Source organism: Chrysochloris asiatica, unplaced genomic scaffold (assembly GCF_000296735.1).
Source record: "Chrysochloris asiatica unplaced genomic scaffold, ChrAsi1.0 scaffold00015, whole genome shotgun sequence".
NCBI lineage: Eukaryota > Metazoa > Chordata > Mammalia > Afrosoricida > Chrysochloridae > Chrysochloris > Chrysochloris asiatica.
The window spans coordinates 681,105-695,292 of record NW_006408533.1 but is presented as its reverse complement, the minus strand read 5'-3'; the positions used below and the strand labels follow the sequence as shown (position 1 = coordinate 695,292).

Genomic DNA, 14,188 nt, shown 5'->3' with positions numbered 1-14,188 from the left:
GTAAAGATTTACAGCCTCGGAAACCCTGTACAGGGTCGCTATGAGTCAGAACCGACTCCATGGCACATAACAAAAATTGTAGCCCTGTAGCAAACAATGCCTAAGTGAACGTGTGTGGCTGTATTCCAAGAAAACTTTATTTATGAACACTGTATTTATGGCATTTCATATTTTCACATGTCATAAAGTATTCTTTTTCTTTTTTTTACCATTAAAAAAATGTGAGAACTATTCTTAGCATGCAGAACATACAAATACAGGTTGGTGGGGCCCTGGATTTGGCTATAATTTCCTGATCCCTGATATAGACAATAGTGCTTCAAAAAGTTGATGGAAAATGTCACTGAAGATAATGGAATGTTCCCACAAACTTTTTGAAGCCCCTTTGTGTTTTCTTGTGCTCTAAAACTTGATATTTTGGAGACTGGTCCCTCAGGATCTACTGATGTGTGTATAATGCCTGCTGGTCCTTGGATGGCCCCAGTGTATCTCCTCTGTTTTTAAACTCGATTCATGCTGTCAGTTAATACTCTTGCGTATGTACTGTTGTCAATGTGCCAGCCACTCTCCCCTGGTCCAGTAACTGCTTCTAATCTTCCATGACCGTAGAAACAAAAAAGCTACACTTTGTTAAACCTGCTTGTAAAGTAAGTTAGACTGACTATGAGAGTAAAGTCTATGAATCAAAGTCATGAGCTTTAGAAATGGACTTTTCAATACGTAGTTTAATTTTGAGGAGCTGTTTCTTGGCTTGGTTTTTCATTCTTAGCCATGTCACATCTCAATGAAGTGGACAGGTTAACAGAGATTGAGGTAAGTGAAATGTCACCACATTAGTGAATTCCTGTATGTATTATAAAAGCAAATGTCGAAAGACGGCAGTTTGATGGAATTCGTCACTGAGTATGAAATTTCACTGTTACAAAATCAGAGTGCATCTTTTTTATTATTATTATAAGTAGTTAATTTGGACACAAACTTGCATTTTCGCAGGATTCATGGAGATATGAACGGTCTTCAAAAAGTTTGTGGAAAAAATGGAATTAAAAGATAATGAAAATTTTCCACAAACTTTCTGAAGGCCCCTACTATGTATTCTCTGGAACAGATGTCTCATGTCTGCCTGTTGTTCTTAAATTAGGTTTGTTATAGTCTCTTTTTCCCTCCCAAAATCTTATTTCAATAAATATTTGTAGTAAATTTCATAAAAATGTCAGCAACCCACCCACCAAGCCATTCTGCATAGAGAAATGCTCCAACTCAGAGATCCTGGGATTTTTCTCACCTCATATATCTGATGCCTAAGTCCTGTAACTTCACAGTCTCTCTCCTGTCACCTGCGTGAACACAGTACCTATAGCTGGGCTCACAAATTGACCCATTGTCTTCCCTAAAGTGCCTGTACTGTCCTTGCAGAGAAAACAAATGTTTGGCACTATTTGTGTTTTTTCCCCACCACAGATTCTGAAGTCTGTAAGTACTGGATGTCAGGCAGAAGGCAGATAAGAAGAGTAAGGCTCTGATGTTGCTGTCCCATCACTCAGACTGGTTTGTGATGTACTCACTGCTGACCTTCACTGTCTTTTCTCCTAGAATGGGACGTCAGCGCTCCACGCTGCGGTGCTCAGTGGTAATATTAAAACAGTAGCTCTGCTCCTGGAAGCTGGGGCAGACCCAGCCTTGAAAAACAAGGTACCAGCTTTGCTGTCTTGACTCCATTGGGCTCCTCTGCAAAAAGATAAGATGGTCTTCCTAAGCCAGAGAGAAGCATCTCTCTGGCTCCAATCACTACCTTCATACTTAGGAATAGAAATGGCATGTAAGGTTACTGTTGTTATTTTTGTTGTTAAGTGTCACCAAGTGAGCGCCGACTCATAGCGACCCTATGCACGATACAATGAATCACTTGCCCAGTCCTGCGCCATCTTCAAATTATTGTTATGGGTGAGCCCATTGTTGCACTTTGTCAGTCCATTTCATTGGGGGTCTTCCTCTTCTTCATTGACCTACTTTACCAACCACAGTGTCCGGGGACTGGTCCCTCCTGATAATGTGTCCAAAGTGTGTAAGACGAAGTCTCACCATCCTTGTTTCTAAAGGGCATCCTTGGCTTTACTTCTTCCAAGACATTGTTTTTCTGGAAGTCCATGGTAGTGTCAATATTCTTCACCAGAGGTTGCTGTTGTTGTTGTATGCTGTCTCGTTGGTTCTGACTTATAGCAACCATGTATAGGGTTTCTGAGGAGCACCACCAACCTTGTAGTGAGCAGCCAAGTGCTTATCCTACAATGCCACACCAGGACTCCAGGTTGCTGTTACTGTTTTTGTTGTTGTTAAGTGCCATCAAGTCGGTTCTGACTCAGCAACACTTTATAGGGTTTCCGAGGAGTGGATGGTGAGTTTGAACCATCAATATTGTGGTCCAAACCAACCTTGTGGTCCAGTGTTTCTCCTACAGCACCAACTTAGCAGGTTATTAATGTACTCAGAAAATCGTACTAACAACTGGTATGTATCATCAATGGATGCACATCCTTGGTAGAAGATGGGGGAAGGAGATTGTATAGTTGTGGGAAGTAAGGGTTAGGAATATTTTACCTCCAAAAAATGCCTCCAAAATGTCAATGTTTACCACCATCCTCTGTAACTTGGATGCACATATCTTGAGAATGGCTTATGGGTACATGTGGGGGAAATGTTGCTTTTATATTGTTAGTAGGAGTACCTCTAACCCATAGTTTTTATAAGTCTATCTCCTTAGTTTACAATTGGGCCAAGTGTAGAGATGGAAGGATGTATAATAACAATAGAAAAAGGGAGTGAATTATACTAACTCCTAGTCAGCACTTGTGGGAGCAGTCAAATGTAGAGATTACAGGAAGAGAGTAGCCTAGGAAACAGATTAAGAAAATATACTAAACTATTAACTTTTTGTTTGTTTGTTTTGTTTTATTTTGAATAATGTTTTATTGTGTTTTTGGTGAAGGTTTACACAGCAGTTTAATTTTCTATTCAACATTTTCTACACTAAATGTACAGTGACAATGGTTACATACTTCAAATGTGTAAACACTCTCATTATTTCCATTCTAGTGGTTCTGTTTCATTTAATCCAGTTTTCTTATCCCCCCCCCCCTTTACATTCTCATCTTTGTTTTAAAGTCATTGTTGACTGTTCCATCTCAGGTTGTTGATTTGTTGATTTGTTTTTTGTTTGTTTTAAGGAACACATTACCTATAGATGAGCCAATCTGCTATTTAGCTACAAGGAGACTTTTTTTAACAGGGATTATTTCAGTTCAAGTTTTTAAGAGAATGTCAGGGCACTAGTCTTAGGAAGTCCTCCAGTCTCAACAAGTCTAGTATGTATTGGTTCTTTTGTTTTTTTTTTTGTTTTAGGAATTTGAGGTTCTGTTCCACATTATCAGGGTCCATCTACTTTGGTCCTGACTAGAACAGTCAATAATGGTAGCTGGGTACCATCTAGTTCTTCTGATCTCAGAGTAGATGAAGCCAGGGTTTATAAACAAAACTATAGAGTTTTTGAGGAGTGACTGGTAAGTTTGAACCACTGACCTTTCAGTTCAAACCAACCTTGCAGCCCAATGCTTATCCTACAATGCCACACCAGGACTATGGTGGTGATGTGGCGGTGGTGTGCCCTGGAGTCAGTTCCAACTCATAGCGACCCTGTACAGGGTTTCCGAGGCTGTAAATCTTTATGGGAGCAGAAAGCCTCATCTTTCTCCCACGGAACAGCTGGTAGTTTCGAACTGCTGACCTTGAAGATCGCAGCCCGATTCGTAACCACTATGCTACCAGGACTATAACCCACTGGAATTTAGAGCCCATTTCAAGAACAGATTCGATGCATTAGACATTAGTGACCAAAGCCAGAAGAATTGTGGGATAACATCAAGAACATCATACATAAAGAAAACAAAAGCTTTTTTAAAAGACAGGAAAGAAAGAAAAAAATGGATTCTGAAATTTGCTCTTGAACATAGAAAAGCTAAAATGAATGGAAGAAATGATGAAGTAAAAGAGCTGAACAGAAAATTTCAAAGGGCAGCTCAAGAAGGCAAAGTAAAGTATTATAATGAAATGTGCAAAGACCAGGACTTAGAACACCAAGAGTGAAGAGAATGCTCATCATTTCTCAAACTGAATGAACTGAAGAAACACTTCAAGCCTTGTTTGCAATATTGAAGGATTCCATGGGCAAAATATTGAATGATACAATGATGGATTAAAAGAAGATGGAAGGAATACACAAAGTCACTCTACCATTTCAAGAGGTACCATATGATCAAGAACTGATGGTATTGAAGGAAGAATTTCAATCTGCAGTGAAAGCACTGGTGAAAAACAAGACCTCAAGAATTGACAGAATACAAATTGAAATGTTTCAACAAACTGGTACAGCACTGGAGGCCCTCACTCATCTATGGCAAGAAATTTGGAAGACAGCAACCTGGCCAACCAATTGGAAGAAATTCATATTTGTGCCCATTTCAAAGAAAGGTGACCCAACAAATTGTGAAAATCATCAGACAATATCATTAATATCACATGCTAATAACATTTTGCTGAAGATATTTCAGGAACAGTTACAGCAGTAGATCCACAGGGAGGTACCAGAAATTAAAGCTAGATTCAGAAGAAGGCATGGAACTAGGGAGATCACTGTTGACATCAAATGTATCTTGGTTGGAGGCAGAGAATACCAGAAAGATGCTTACTTATTGAGTATGCTTTATTGAGTATGCAAAGGCGTCCAATTATGTGAATTATAACAAACTATGGATAACGAGTATTCCAGAACACTTAATTGCGCTCATGAGGAACCTGTACATAGTCCAAAAGGCAATTGTTTGAATAGAGCAAGGGGATGCTGAATGGTTTAAAATCAGGAAAAGTGTGTTCTAGGGTTGTATCCTTTCACCATACTTATTCAATCTGTATACTTAGCACATAACCTGAGAAATTGGATTATACGAAGACAAACATGAAGACTCATTAACAACCTGAGATATGTAGATAGCACAACCTTGCTTACTGGAAGTGAAGAGGACTTGGAATATATACCAATGAAGATTTTTACAACTACAGCCTTCAGTATGGATTGCACCTCAGTGCAATGAAAATCCTAACAACTGAATGAGTAAGTAGCATCATAATGAACAGAGAAAGGATTGAAATTCTCTAAGACTTCATTTTGCCTGGATCCACAATCAGTGCTCATGGAAGCAGCAGTCAAGAAATCAAACAATGTACTGCATTAGGCAGATCTGCACATAAGACTCCTTTGAAATGTTCAAACACAAAGAAATCACTTTGAAGACTAAGGTGACCTCTCAAGCCATGGTATTTTCAATAACCTCATATGCATGTGGAGGTTAAGCAATGAATAAGGAAGACCAGAGAAGAATTGATGTATTTGAGTGATGGTGTCAGTGAAGAACATTAAAAGTATCATGGATGGCCAGGAGAACAAATAAATTTGTGTTGGAAGAAGTACAGCCAGAATGGGCTATAGAAGCAAAGATGGGGAAATTTTGTGTCTGGTACTTTGGATGTGTTTTCAAGAGTGACCAGTCCTGGAGAATGACATCATGCTTGGAAAAGTGGAGTGTCATTGAGAAAGAGGAAGGTGCCCCAACAAGATGGTTGACAGTGGCAGCGACAATGGGCTCAAACACAACAACTGTAAGGCTGGTGCAGGACTGGGCGGGGTTTTGTTCGTGTAGGATTGCTATGAGTCACAACCGACTCCACAGCCCCTAACAACATATTAAACTATAATGGCTTTGTAGTCTTTTACTGAATGAACATAGTTTTTTTACTTTTCTAAGCTTTATTTCTATTAAGTTTAAAAAAAAATAAAGCTTATTGGAGCCCTCAATTTTTAAGTGTGTAAAAATAACAAACTTAAAACTAACAGGTGGTAATTATTTGTGTTAGTTAAGTCACTAACACAAAAGAGTATATCCAGAGGAGAGAGGCTTTTCATCACTCATACCTATCTTTTCTTCTTTCAGGCCAATGAAATTCCAGCCCAGCTAACCAAAAATGAACCTATATTGCGTCTTCTCCGAAGTAAAGCAGCTCACAGGAAGACCTAACTTAGTTCCATACTTGATGGAAAAATAGAAACTTTAGTCTCATTGTTAAAAAAAAAAAAAAAAATGGGGGGGGTTTCAAATAATGTCGGAAACTCTTTTAAGAAAGAACATGCCCAAAATGCCCAGTCTGTGGGGCCCTGGCAGAAAATAGCTGTGTTTTGTGCATTGCGTTGAGAACAAAACAGCTCTGGTCCCCTTCCCCTCACCTTACCACGGACTTCTCACATTGGCCTGTAGCTCACTCCAGTGAGGTGGGGCCTGACCAGTTCATTAATGTCACAGAAGCTCATTTAAGCTATGCTAACATAGGTCTCTTAGTTAAACTCTAAGATGGACAAAGTTTTCAGTATTAGGCAAGGAGACAGGAAGCTTTATTCTTGCAAATGACTGGAAGTCTGACTTTTAAAAAAAATTGATGTACTTTTGTTTTTGTGTTAAATATATAGGTATACAAAAATATGTAGGTCCAACAACAACAACATCATATATATACATGTGGTGATGGTAGTGTGCTATATGCAGTTGGTTCTGACGCATAGCAACTCCGTATAGGATTTCCAAGGCTGTAAATCTTTATGGGAGCAGAAAGCTTCATCGTTCTGTTGTGAAATGCCTGGTCATTTCAAACTGCTGACCCCGAGGTTAGCAGCCTGACTCGTAATCACTACACTACCAGAGCTCTTAGTATATATATGAACTGACTCGACAACACTTAATAACAATAAAAACATATATATATACATTTCATTCCATGTAAAATGTTTTCTTCTACCCAAGGATCGTAGCTATAAGTATTACAAATTGGTGTGCAGGCATACATTGTTAAGAAGCCATTTCTGACATTCCACCATGTGATTTTCAAAGATGGGCTCTCAAACTCTTAAAAAAGACAAATTGTGTATTTCCTAAATGAGCCTCATAATATTCCTGATGTTTAAAAATCATTTTTACTTAGAGGCAACATTGTAGATATGTTAAGATACAAGTGGCAGATATGGAAATTTAGGAAATTACAAGCCTCAAGAAATTGAGGCTTGTCTCTTTCAGCTTTTATTTCGGATCTGCTGTTTGGGAATCATTTCTCATGCCATAAATAAGTAGACTTCATTTACTGAGAAATCCTAAACTTTAACACCACATTGCTTGATGCAATGACTTTGAGGTCCTTGGAAAATGTGATATATGCAAGGATAATGTGTCACTGTTGTTATTGTAGAACTATAAATAATTAAAGACTGCTAGTGTGGGGTTGTAGGATCAGCACTGGACTGCAAACTGCAAGGTCAGCATTTCAAATCCACCAGCTGCTCTTCAGAAATCCTATTCGGGGTTGCTATGAGCCAGAACCAATTCCACGGCACTTAACAACAACAACAACATACATAATAAAGGACTGTTACAATAGTATTTGGTAAGTATCCATCTATGCATGTTCCTGGACTGATTGTTCCCAAGAAAGAGACCTAGGTTTACTGAATTATTCTTTTGGGGAGATCAAAATTTATATTCAGTGCACTTTATTATCCATGGTGTCTAAATGCCTCAGTCAGTGCCTAATTGCACATGCAAAAACTAGACCTTCTTTCTCTTAAGCTACCATAGTAACAATGATGGTAATTCTGTTGTTAAAACATGCCTTTAATGTTCCCTTTGGAAGTGTAAATTATTATATATGCCTGAGTGGTTTTTTGTTTTGTTTTTTAAAAAGCTAAAGTGGATAGAGAGAAATACTGTTAACTGATGGTACATGGAGGGGATTAAAATCATTGTAATGAGGAAAAAAAAAAACATGCCTTTAGTTTTCTTGTCCACATTCTGCTCTAGGTTCCAGCCAGTGTTCTATATATGTACATCTTAAGAGAGAGAGAAATATTGTAATCCCAGATTTTTCTAAAAAGCTAATTTGCAGTTGTATTAATAAATTATTTTTGTCAGCAAATGATAGAGTATAATTTTTGAAATTAGAAAATATTCTCTTAAGATTCATTATGATAAATGCAATAAAAATTTTGATCAAGATCCCAATCAAAACCTGTTTTGCCCAAGAACTTTTTAGTATAATCAGTAATGAACAAACCATAGGGCTGCCTCCCCACAAAGTTGCCTATAGCCTGACTAGCTATGCAAAAAGCCTATGATTTAATTTCAGGGTGAAAAATCAGAAATTTTGTCTGTGTTTCTAAAACACCCAGGTAGAAATATTTGGTAGCTAAAAACAGTGCTGATTTCTTCACTGGCATCCTTTTATTAACGAAAGTTGTACAAACACAATTTCCCTCATGGGAATTCATTTATTTCAAGGAGAAAAATAACCGTGGCCTTAAATGCTTCATAGTCTTTGCCCTTAGTTGGCCCTTATGCAAACAAATGGTTGTTCTTCACTGATAAAAATTAAAACAGCACTATGGGTGGGTACTGATAACAAAGTCCAAAAGCAAAATGGGATAAGTCACAAACCCAATGCTTTCACTAAAACATGTTGCATTTGGCCTATCCCTTGTATTGTTTTAAGTGAATAATGTTCTTGAGTCATAGGGCAATAAAAAGGAATCCAGTAACTTTTAACAATATTTCATTGGAAACCCTCTTACTGTAGGCAAGAGATGTCTGGTTTAAAAGAATCACTTTTGATTTAGATGAGATTAGGATATAATCAATAGCAGGAAAGATGATTATATTAATAATCACCCACCAAAGATTGAACAAAAGGTCTGTTGTTTAAATTGTATTTGAGTTTGCATACAGGTAGACAACTCTTACTTTATGTTATAATCTAATTCACAATTCTGTTAGCTGTGTCCTAAGATTTAAAACTAGCAGTTCCTATGCAAATCGTGTGTTTAATTGAAGTATAAGTTTTTCATTACTTGACTTGTTTAATGACATGTTCCATGCTATAATTCAAAATAAAGTTAATAGAGTACCCAATTTGCCTGTGCTGCTTTTTTCTATGTTTTTAATTAAGAAGTTACTTCTCTGTGATTTTTGTTAGCTTTTTTATTTGAAATTGGGTGATAGTTTATAGAGCAAATCCATTTTCCATTCAACAATTCACATGCATTTTGTTTCATGCCATTGATTGCAATCCCCACAATGTAGCATCATTTATCCCAATCATACTCGATGTTTTTACCATCTTTATTCCTCCTTTCCTAACTCTCCCTGCCTTCAGAACCTTGTCCTTGGGCAAATGCTGCCCTTCTGATCTCAAATGGTTGATTGTTTTAGGGCCTGTGTACCTTCAGGTGTTCTGATTTACCTTTTAGGCCTTTCTGTTGTTTGGCTGAAAGGTGAGCCACAAGGGTGAGTTCAGTTCCAGACCTGATGGATGACTAAGGGCCAGAATCTTGGGGGTTCTGCCAGTTTCTATCTGACCCATAAGCTTTCTTTTTCCATGATTTTGAGTTTTGTTCCACATTTTCTCCCATTCTATCCAGGACCTTCTAATGTGATGTGGTCCATTAGTCCACTGGCCTTCTTGTTTCCATGTGCCTTTGATTTTCTTCACTCTTCTTTCCTCTGGACAGGGAGAGACCAGTAGTTTCACATTAAATGACTGGTCACAAACTTTTATGATCCCAGTTGTTATTCACCAGTGTAGGCTGTAGACCATTTTCTTTGTAGACCATGTTGTGCCAGTTGAACTTGAAGTCTCCTGAATCCAAAGTCCGGAGTCCCCAGCCCAGCTATTCATTCCCTTAAGGTGTTTGGTTATGGCTAGGAAGTTCTTATAACTGCCCCCTGTTGTTAAGTGCTGTCGAATCAGTTTAGATTCATAGCAACCCTATATAGGGTTTCCAAGGAGTGGCTGGTGAGTTTGACTGGCCTTGTGGTGAGCAGTCAAGTGCTAAATCTACAGATTCATGTATATGTGGGCACATATGTAAATACATACTCGTGTATAAATATCCTGTCGAACCTATATATCTACTCATGGGTGTTCTACCATCTGCTTTCTTACCTGTTCAGCTTACATGTCTTTGTATCCACTCAGAAATCTTTGTTATTATTATTATTGCAGGATTCTGTACATAATTGTTTTTGCTTAACTCTTACGTTTTTCTCAGTGTGTTCCTTTGCTTCATATTTTGTTGACTTCCCCTTTATTATACATTGTCTTTCCTTTCAACCAAGTTAATATGTGTCTACTTCCCATGCCTGCTAACCATCAAAAAGTCTTTCATTTTGTGTGAAAACCTTTCCTTCCGTTTTTATAATAAGTGTTCCCATATAGTATTTGGCCTTTTGTGGCTGATGGGTCAGAATCGATTCAATGGCAGTGGTTTGTTTATTTTAATTGCATTCAGCATAATGTCCTCCAGGTTCATCCATGTTAGGAGGTATTTCATAGATTCATCATTATTATTTAATGTTGCATAGTACTCTGTTGTACGTATTGTATGTATGTGCCATAGTTTATCCATTCATCTGTTGATGGGCATTTAGGTTCTCTTATTTTTTCTATTGTGAATAGTGCTGAAATGGACATTGTTGTTGTTGTTAAGTGCCTTCGAGTTGGTTCTGACTCATAGCAACCCAATATAGGCTTTCCAAGCAGCAGCTGGTGGGTTTGAACTGCTAGTGTTGTGATTCACAATCCAGTGCCGATCCTACAATGCCACACCAGGAACCTGGAATGAACATAGATGTGCATATATGTGCTCATGTCATGGCTCTTCTTTCTCTAGAACAGGGGTGGGGAACCATTTTTCTGCCAAAATTTATAACATCATTCGCGGGCCATACAAAATTATCAACGTAAAAATTAGCCTGCTATATTTGGTCAAACATTTAATTACCTTGCTCACCAGCTGTTCCTAGGAAACTCTGCATGGTTGCTATGGGTCAGAACCGACTTGTCAGCACTTAACAACAACAATGTGATGGCTGAAATGCGGTTGGCTTGGCGGGGCCAAACCAAATGATGTTGCCGGCCTTGTATGGTCCATGGGCCAGACATTTCCCACCCCTGCTCTAGAAAAAGTTCATGGAGGAATGGAATGATAAGATAACGTAAGTTTCCCACAAGCTGCTTGGAGCCCACTCATAGTGGGATTGCTGGATGTTAAAGTATTTCTATTTCCAATTTTTTAAAGTTTTCCACACTGGTTACACCTTTTACGGTCTCACCAGCAGTGTACTAGGGTTCCAGTCTCTACACACCGCCAGCATTTGTTGTTTTCTGTGTTGTTGGTGGTTTTTTTTAACTTTGTTATTAATGCTGGGATAAGATGATAACTCATTGTTTTGGTTTGTATCTCTAATAGCTAATGATCACAAGCATTTCTTCATATGTTGACTGCCTGAATATCTTCTATGGTGAAGTGTCTGTTCATGCTTTCTGTCCATTTATTTTTTATTTTTATGAGGTGTTGAAGTTTTCTATACATTTTAGAGGTTAGTCCTTTGCCCAATATGTCATTGCCAAAAAAATTCTTCCCAATCTTTTGGTGAAATCTTTTGATTTACATTGCTGTTGTTGTTGTTAAGTGTCATCGAGTTGGTTCCAACTCATAATGACCCTGTGTAGGGTTTCTGAAGAGCAGCTGGTGAGTTTGAACCTCCCACCTTATAGTTCAAACTGACTTTGAGGTCGAGTGTTTATCCTACAGCTCTACACCAGGATGCACATAAGGGTCTAATTACTAGGAGGTCTGTCATCTAACTTGTCTTCTGCTGCTTCTGTATTTTTAGTTGTGTTTGATAGTGCATTTTATGCCCTAAGTTTGTCCCTTTTTTTTTTTTTTTAATGGTCTTTATAGTTTTAGGTCTTACATTTAGGTCTTTGAGCCATTTTGAGCTTATTTTTATATATTTTGATTTGGTGTGAGTTGTTATTGTTAAGTGCCGTCGAGTCGATACCAACCTATGGCAACCCTGTATAAGGGTTTCCAAGGAGCAGCTTGTGAGCTTGAACTGCTGACCTTGCAGTTCAAATGACATTGCAGTCTGGCGCATTAGCCTACAGTGCCACACCAGGACTTCTTGGTGTGAGTTATGGGTCCTTTTAAATTTTTCTGAATATGGTTATACAGTTTTATTGGCACCATTTGTTAAAAACTCTGTCTTTTACCCATTTAATGTGTTTCAGCCCTTTGTCAATGATCAACTGTAGGATTTACTTCTGTGTTCTCAATTCTCTGTAATATATTTTGAGATTGGGAAGTGTGAGGCTTCCTGCTTTGTTCTTTATTTTTGTTTATGCTGAGTCTTTACTTCCCATATAAAGTTGGTGATTAGTTTCCCCATCTCTTTCAAGAATGATGTTGGAATCGGGATCAGGATTGCATTATATCTGTAGATTGCTTTGGGTAATGCTGACATTTTCCACAATGTTAAGATTTCCTGTTTGTGAGTATGGTATGACCTTTTTTATGTAAGCCTCTTTTGGTTTCTCATACGATATTTTATAGTTGAATAGGTCTTTTGTATTACTGACTAGCTGTATTCCTATTTTATCTCTTGCGTGGTTATTGTAAATGGTATTGGTTTCCTGATTTCCTTTTCAGAACTCTGTTAGTATAGAGGACCCAATTAATTTTTGTATGTTGATCTTATACCCTGCTACTTTGTTGAATCTTTCAATTGGTTCTAGTAATGTTCTTTAGAATTTTCTATGTATAGAATCATATCATCTAAAAATAGAGATAGTTTTATTTCGTTGCCAATTTGGATGCCTTTTATTTCCCTTTCTTGACTTACAGCTCTGGCTAGGACTTCCAACACAATTTTGACTATGAATGCTGATAAAAAGCCATCCTTGTCTGGTCCCTTTCTCCACTGGGAATGTTTTCTGTTTCTCTTCATTGAGACTAATGTTGTTAAATGCAATAGAGTCGGTTCCAACTCACAGCGACCCTGCATAGGGTTTCCAAGGAGCAGCTGGTGAGCTTGAACTACTGACCTTGTGGTTCAAACTGACTTTGCAGTCCAGCACATTAAGCCTGTGCTGAAGAATTTCCCTTCTATATCTGTTTTATTGAGTGCTTTTATTAGGAATGGTAATTTGATTTTGTCAAATGCCTTTTCTGCATTGATTGATATGATCATTTGGTTGTTTTATTTATATGGTAGATTATGTTGATTTTTCTAATGTTGAACCATCCTTGCATGCCTGGTATGAACCCCTTTGGTCATGATGTATTATTATTATTTTTGATAGGTTGTTTGATTCTGTTGGCTAGGTTTTTGTTGAGAATTTTTGCATATATGTTCATGAAAGATTTGTTGTTGTTGTTAAGTGTCATCAAGTCGGTTATGACCCATAGCAACCCTGTATAGGGTTTGTAAGGAGCAGCTGGTGAGCTTGAACTACTGACCTTGTGGTTCAAACTGACTTTGCAGTCCAGCACATTAACCCACAGCTCCACACCAGGACTGCTGTTGGTTGAAGTGTTCTATATATGTCTATCAGGTCAAGTTTGTTGATTGTGCTATTTAGTTCTTCTTTGTCTTTACTGAGTTTCTAGTTGCTCTGTCTATTTAAAATGACATATTAAAAACTCCAATTATTGTAGAGATGCCTTTATCTCTCTTTAATTCTGTTAGAAATTGATTTATATATTTTGAGGATCTTTCATTTTGTGTATAGATACTTATTATAGCATTGTTCTCTTGTTCGATAGGCCCTTTAGTCATTATATAATGTCCTTTCTTGTCTCTTATGCTGGTTTTTACTTGAAGTCTGTTTTATCAGAAATTAATATTGCTATTCCTGCTCTTCTTTTATTACCATTTGGTTGATAGATTATTTTCCCATCCTTAATTTCCAGTGAATTTTTGTCTTGTGTTCAAGGTGTGTCTCTTGTAAACAGTATATTGATGAGTCATATTTCTTATCTTGACTGGTGCATTTAACCCTTTTGTACTCAGTGTAACTATCAGTTAAGTCTGAATTTTTTGCTATCATTTTGATGTATGGGGTTGTATGTGTGTGTGGCACTGCTGATATCTTCATTCCATTTCTCTGTGATTTTTAATAGCATGGAATTATTGGAGTAAATTTGTTAGCCCTGTTGAAAAATATATTGACATTTGGAATTCTGAATAGACCTGTGAACTTT

General features: G+C 37.6%; 1 protein-coding gene across 1 annotated transcript in view; it reads left to right on the top strand.

The window, feature by feature from the left end:
* Positions 1-6,125, top strand: part of ANKRD29 (ankyrin repeat domain 29) — a 61,731-nt gene extending 55,606 nt beyond the window's left edge. Inside the window, exons 9-10 of the mRNA XM_006835120.1 lie at positions 1,594-1,692; positions 6,042-6,125. Coding sequence (XP_006835183.1) covers positions 1,594-1,692; positions 6,042-6,125 — 183 coding nt within the window. The remainder of the gene's footprint in view (positions 1-1,593; positions 1,693-6,041) is intronic.
* Positions 6,126-14,188: the final 8,063 nt, after the last annotated feature.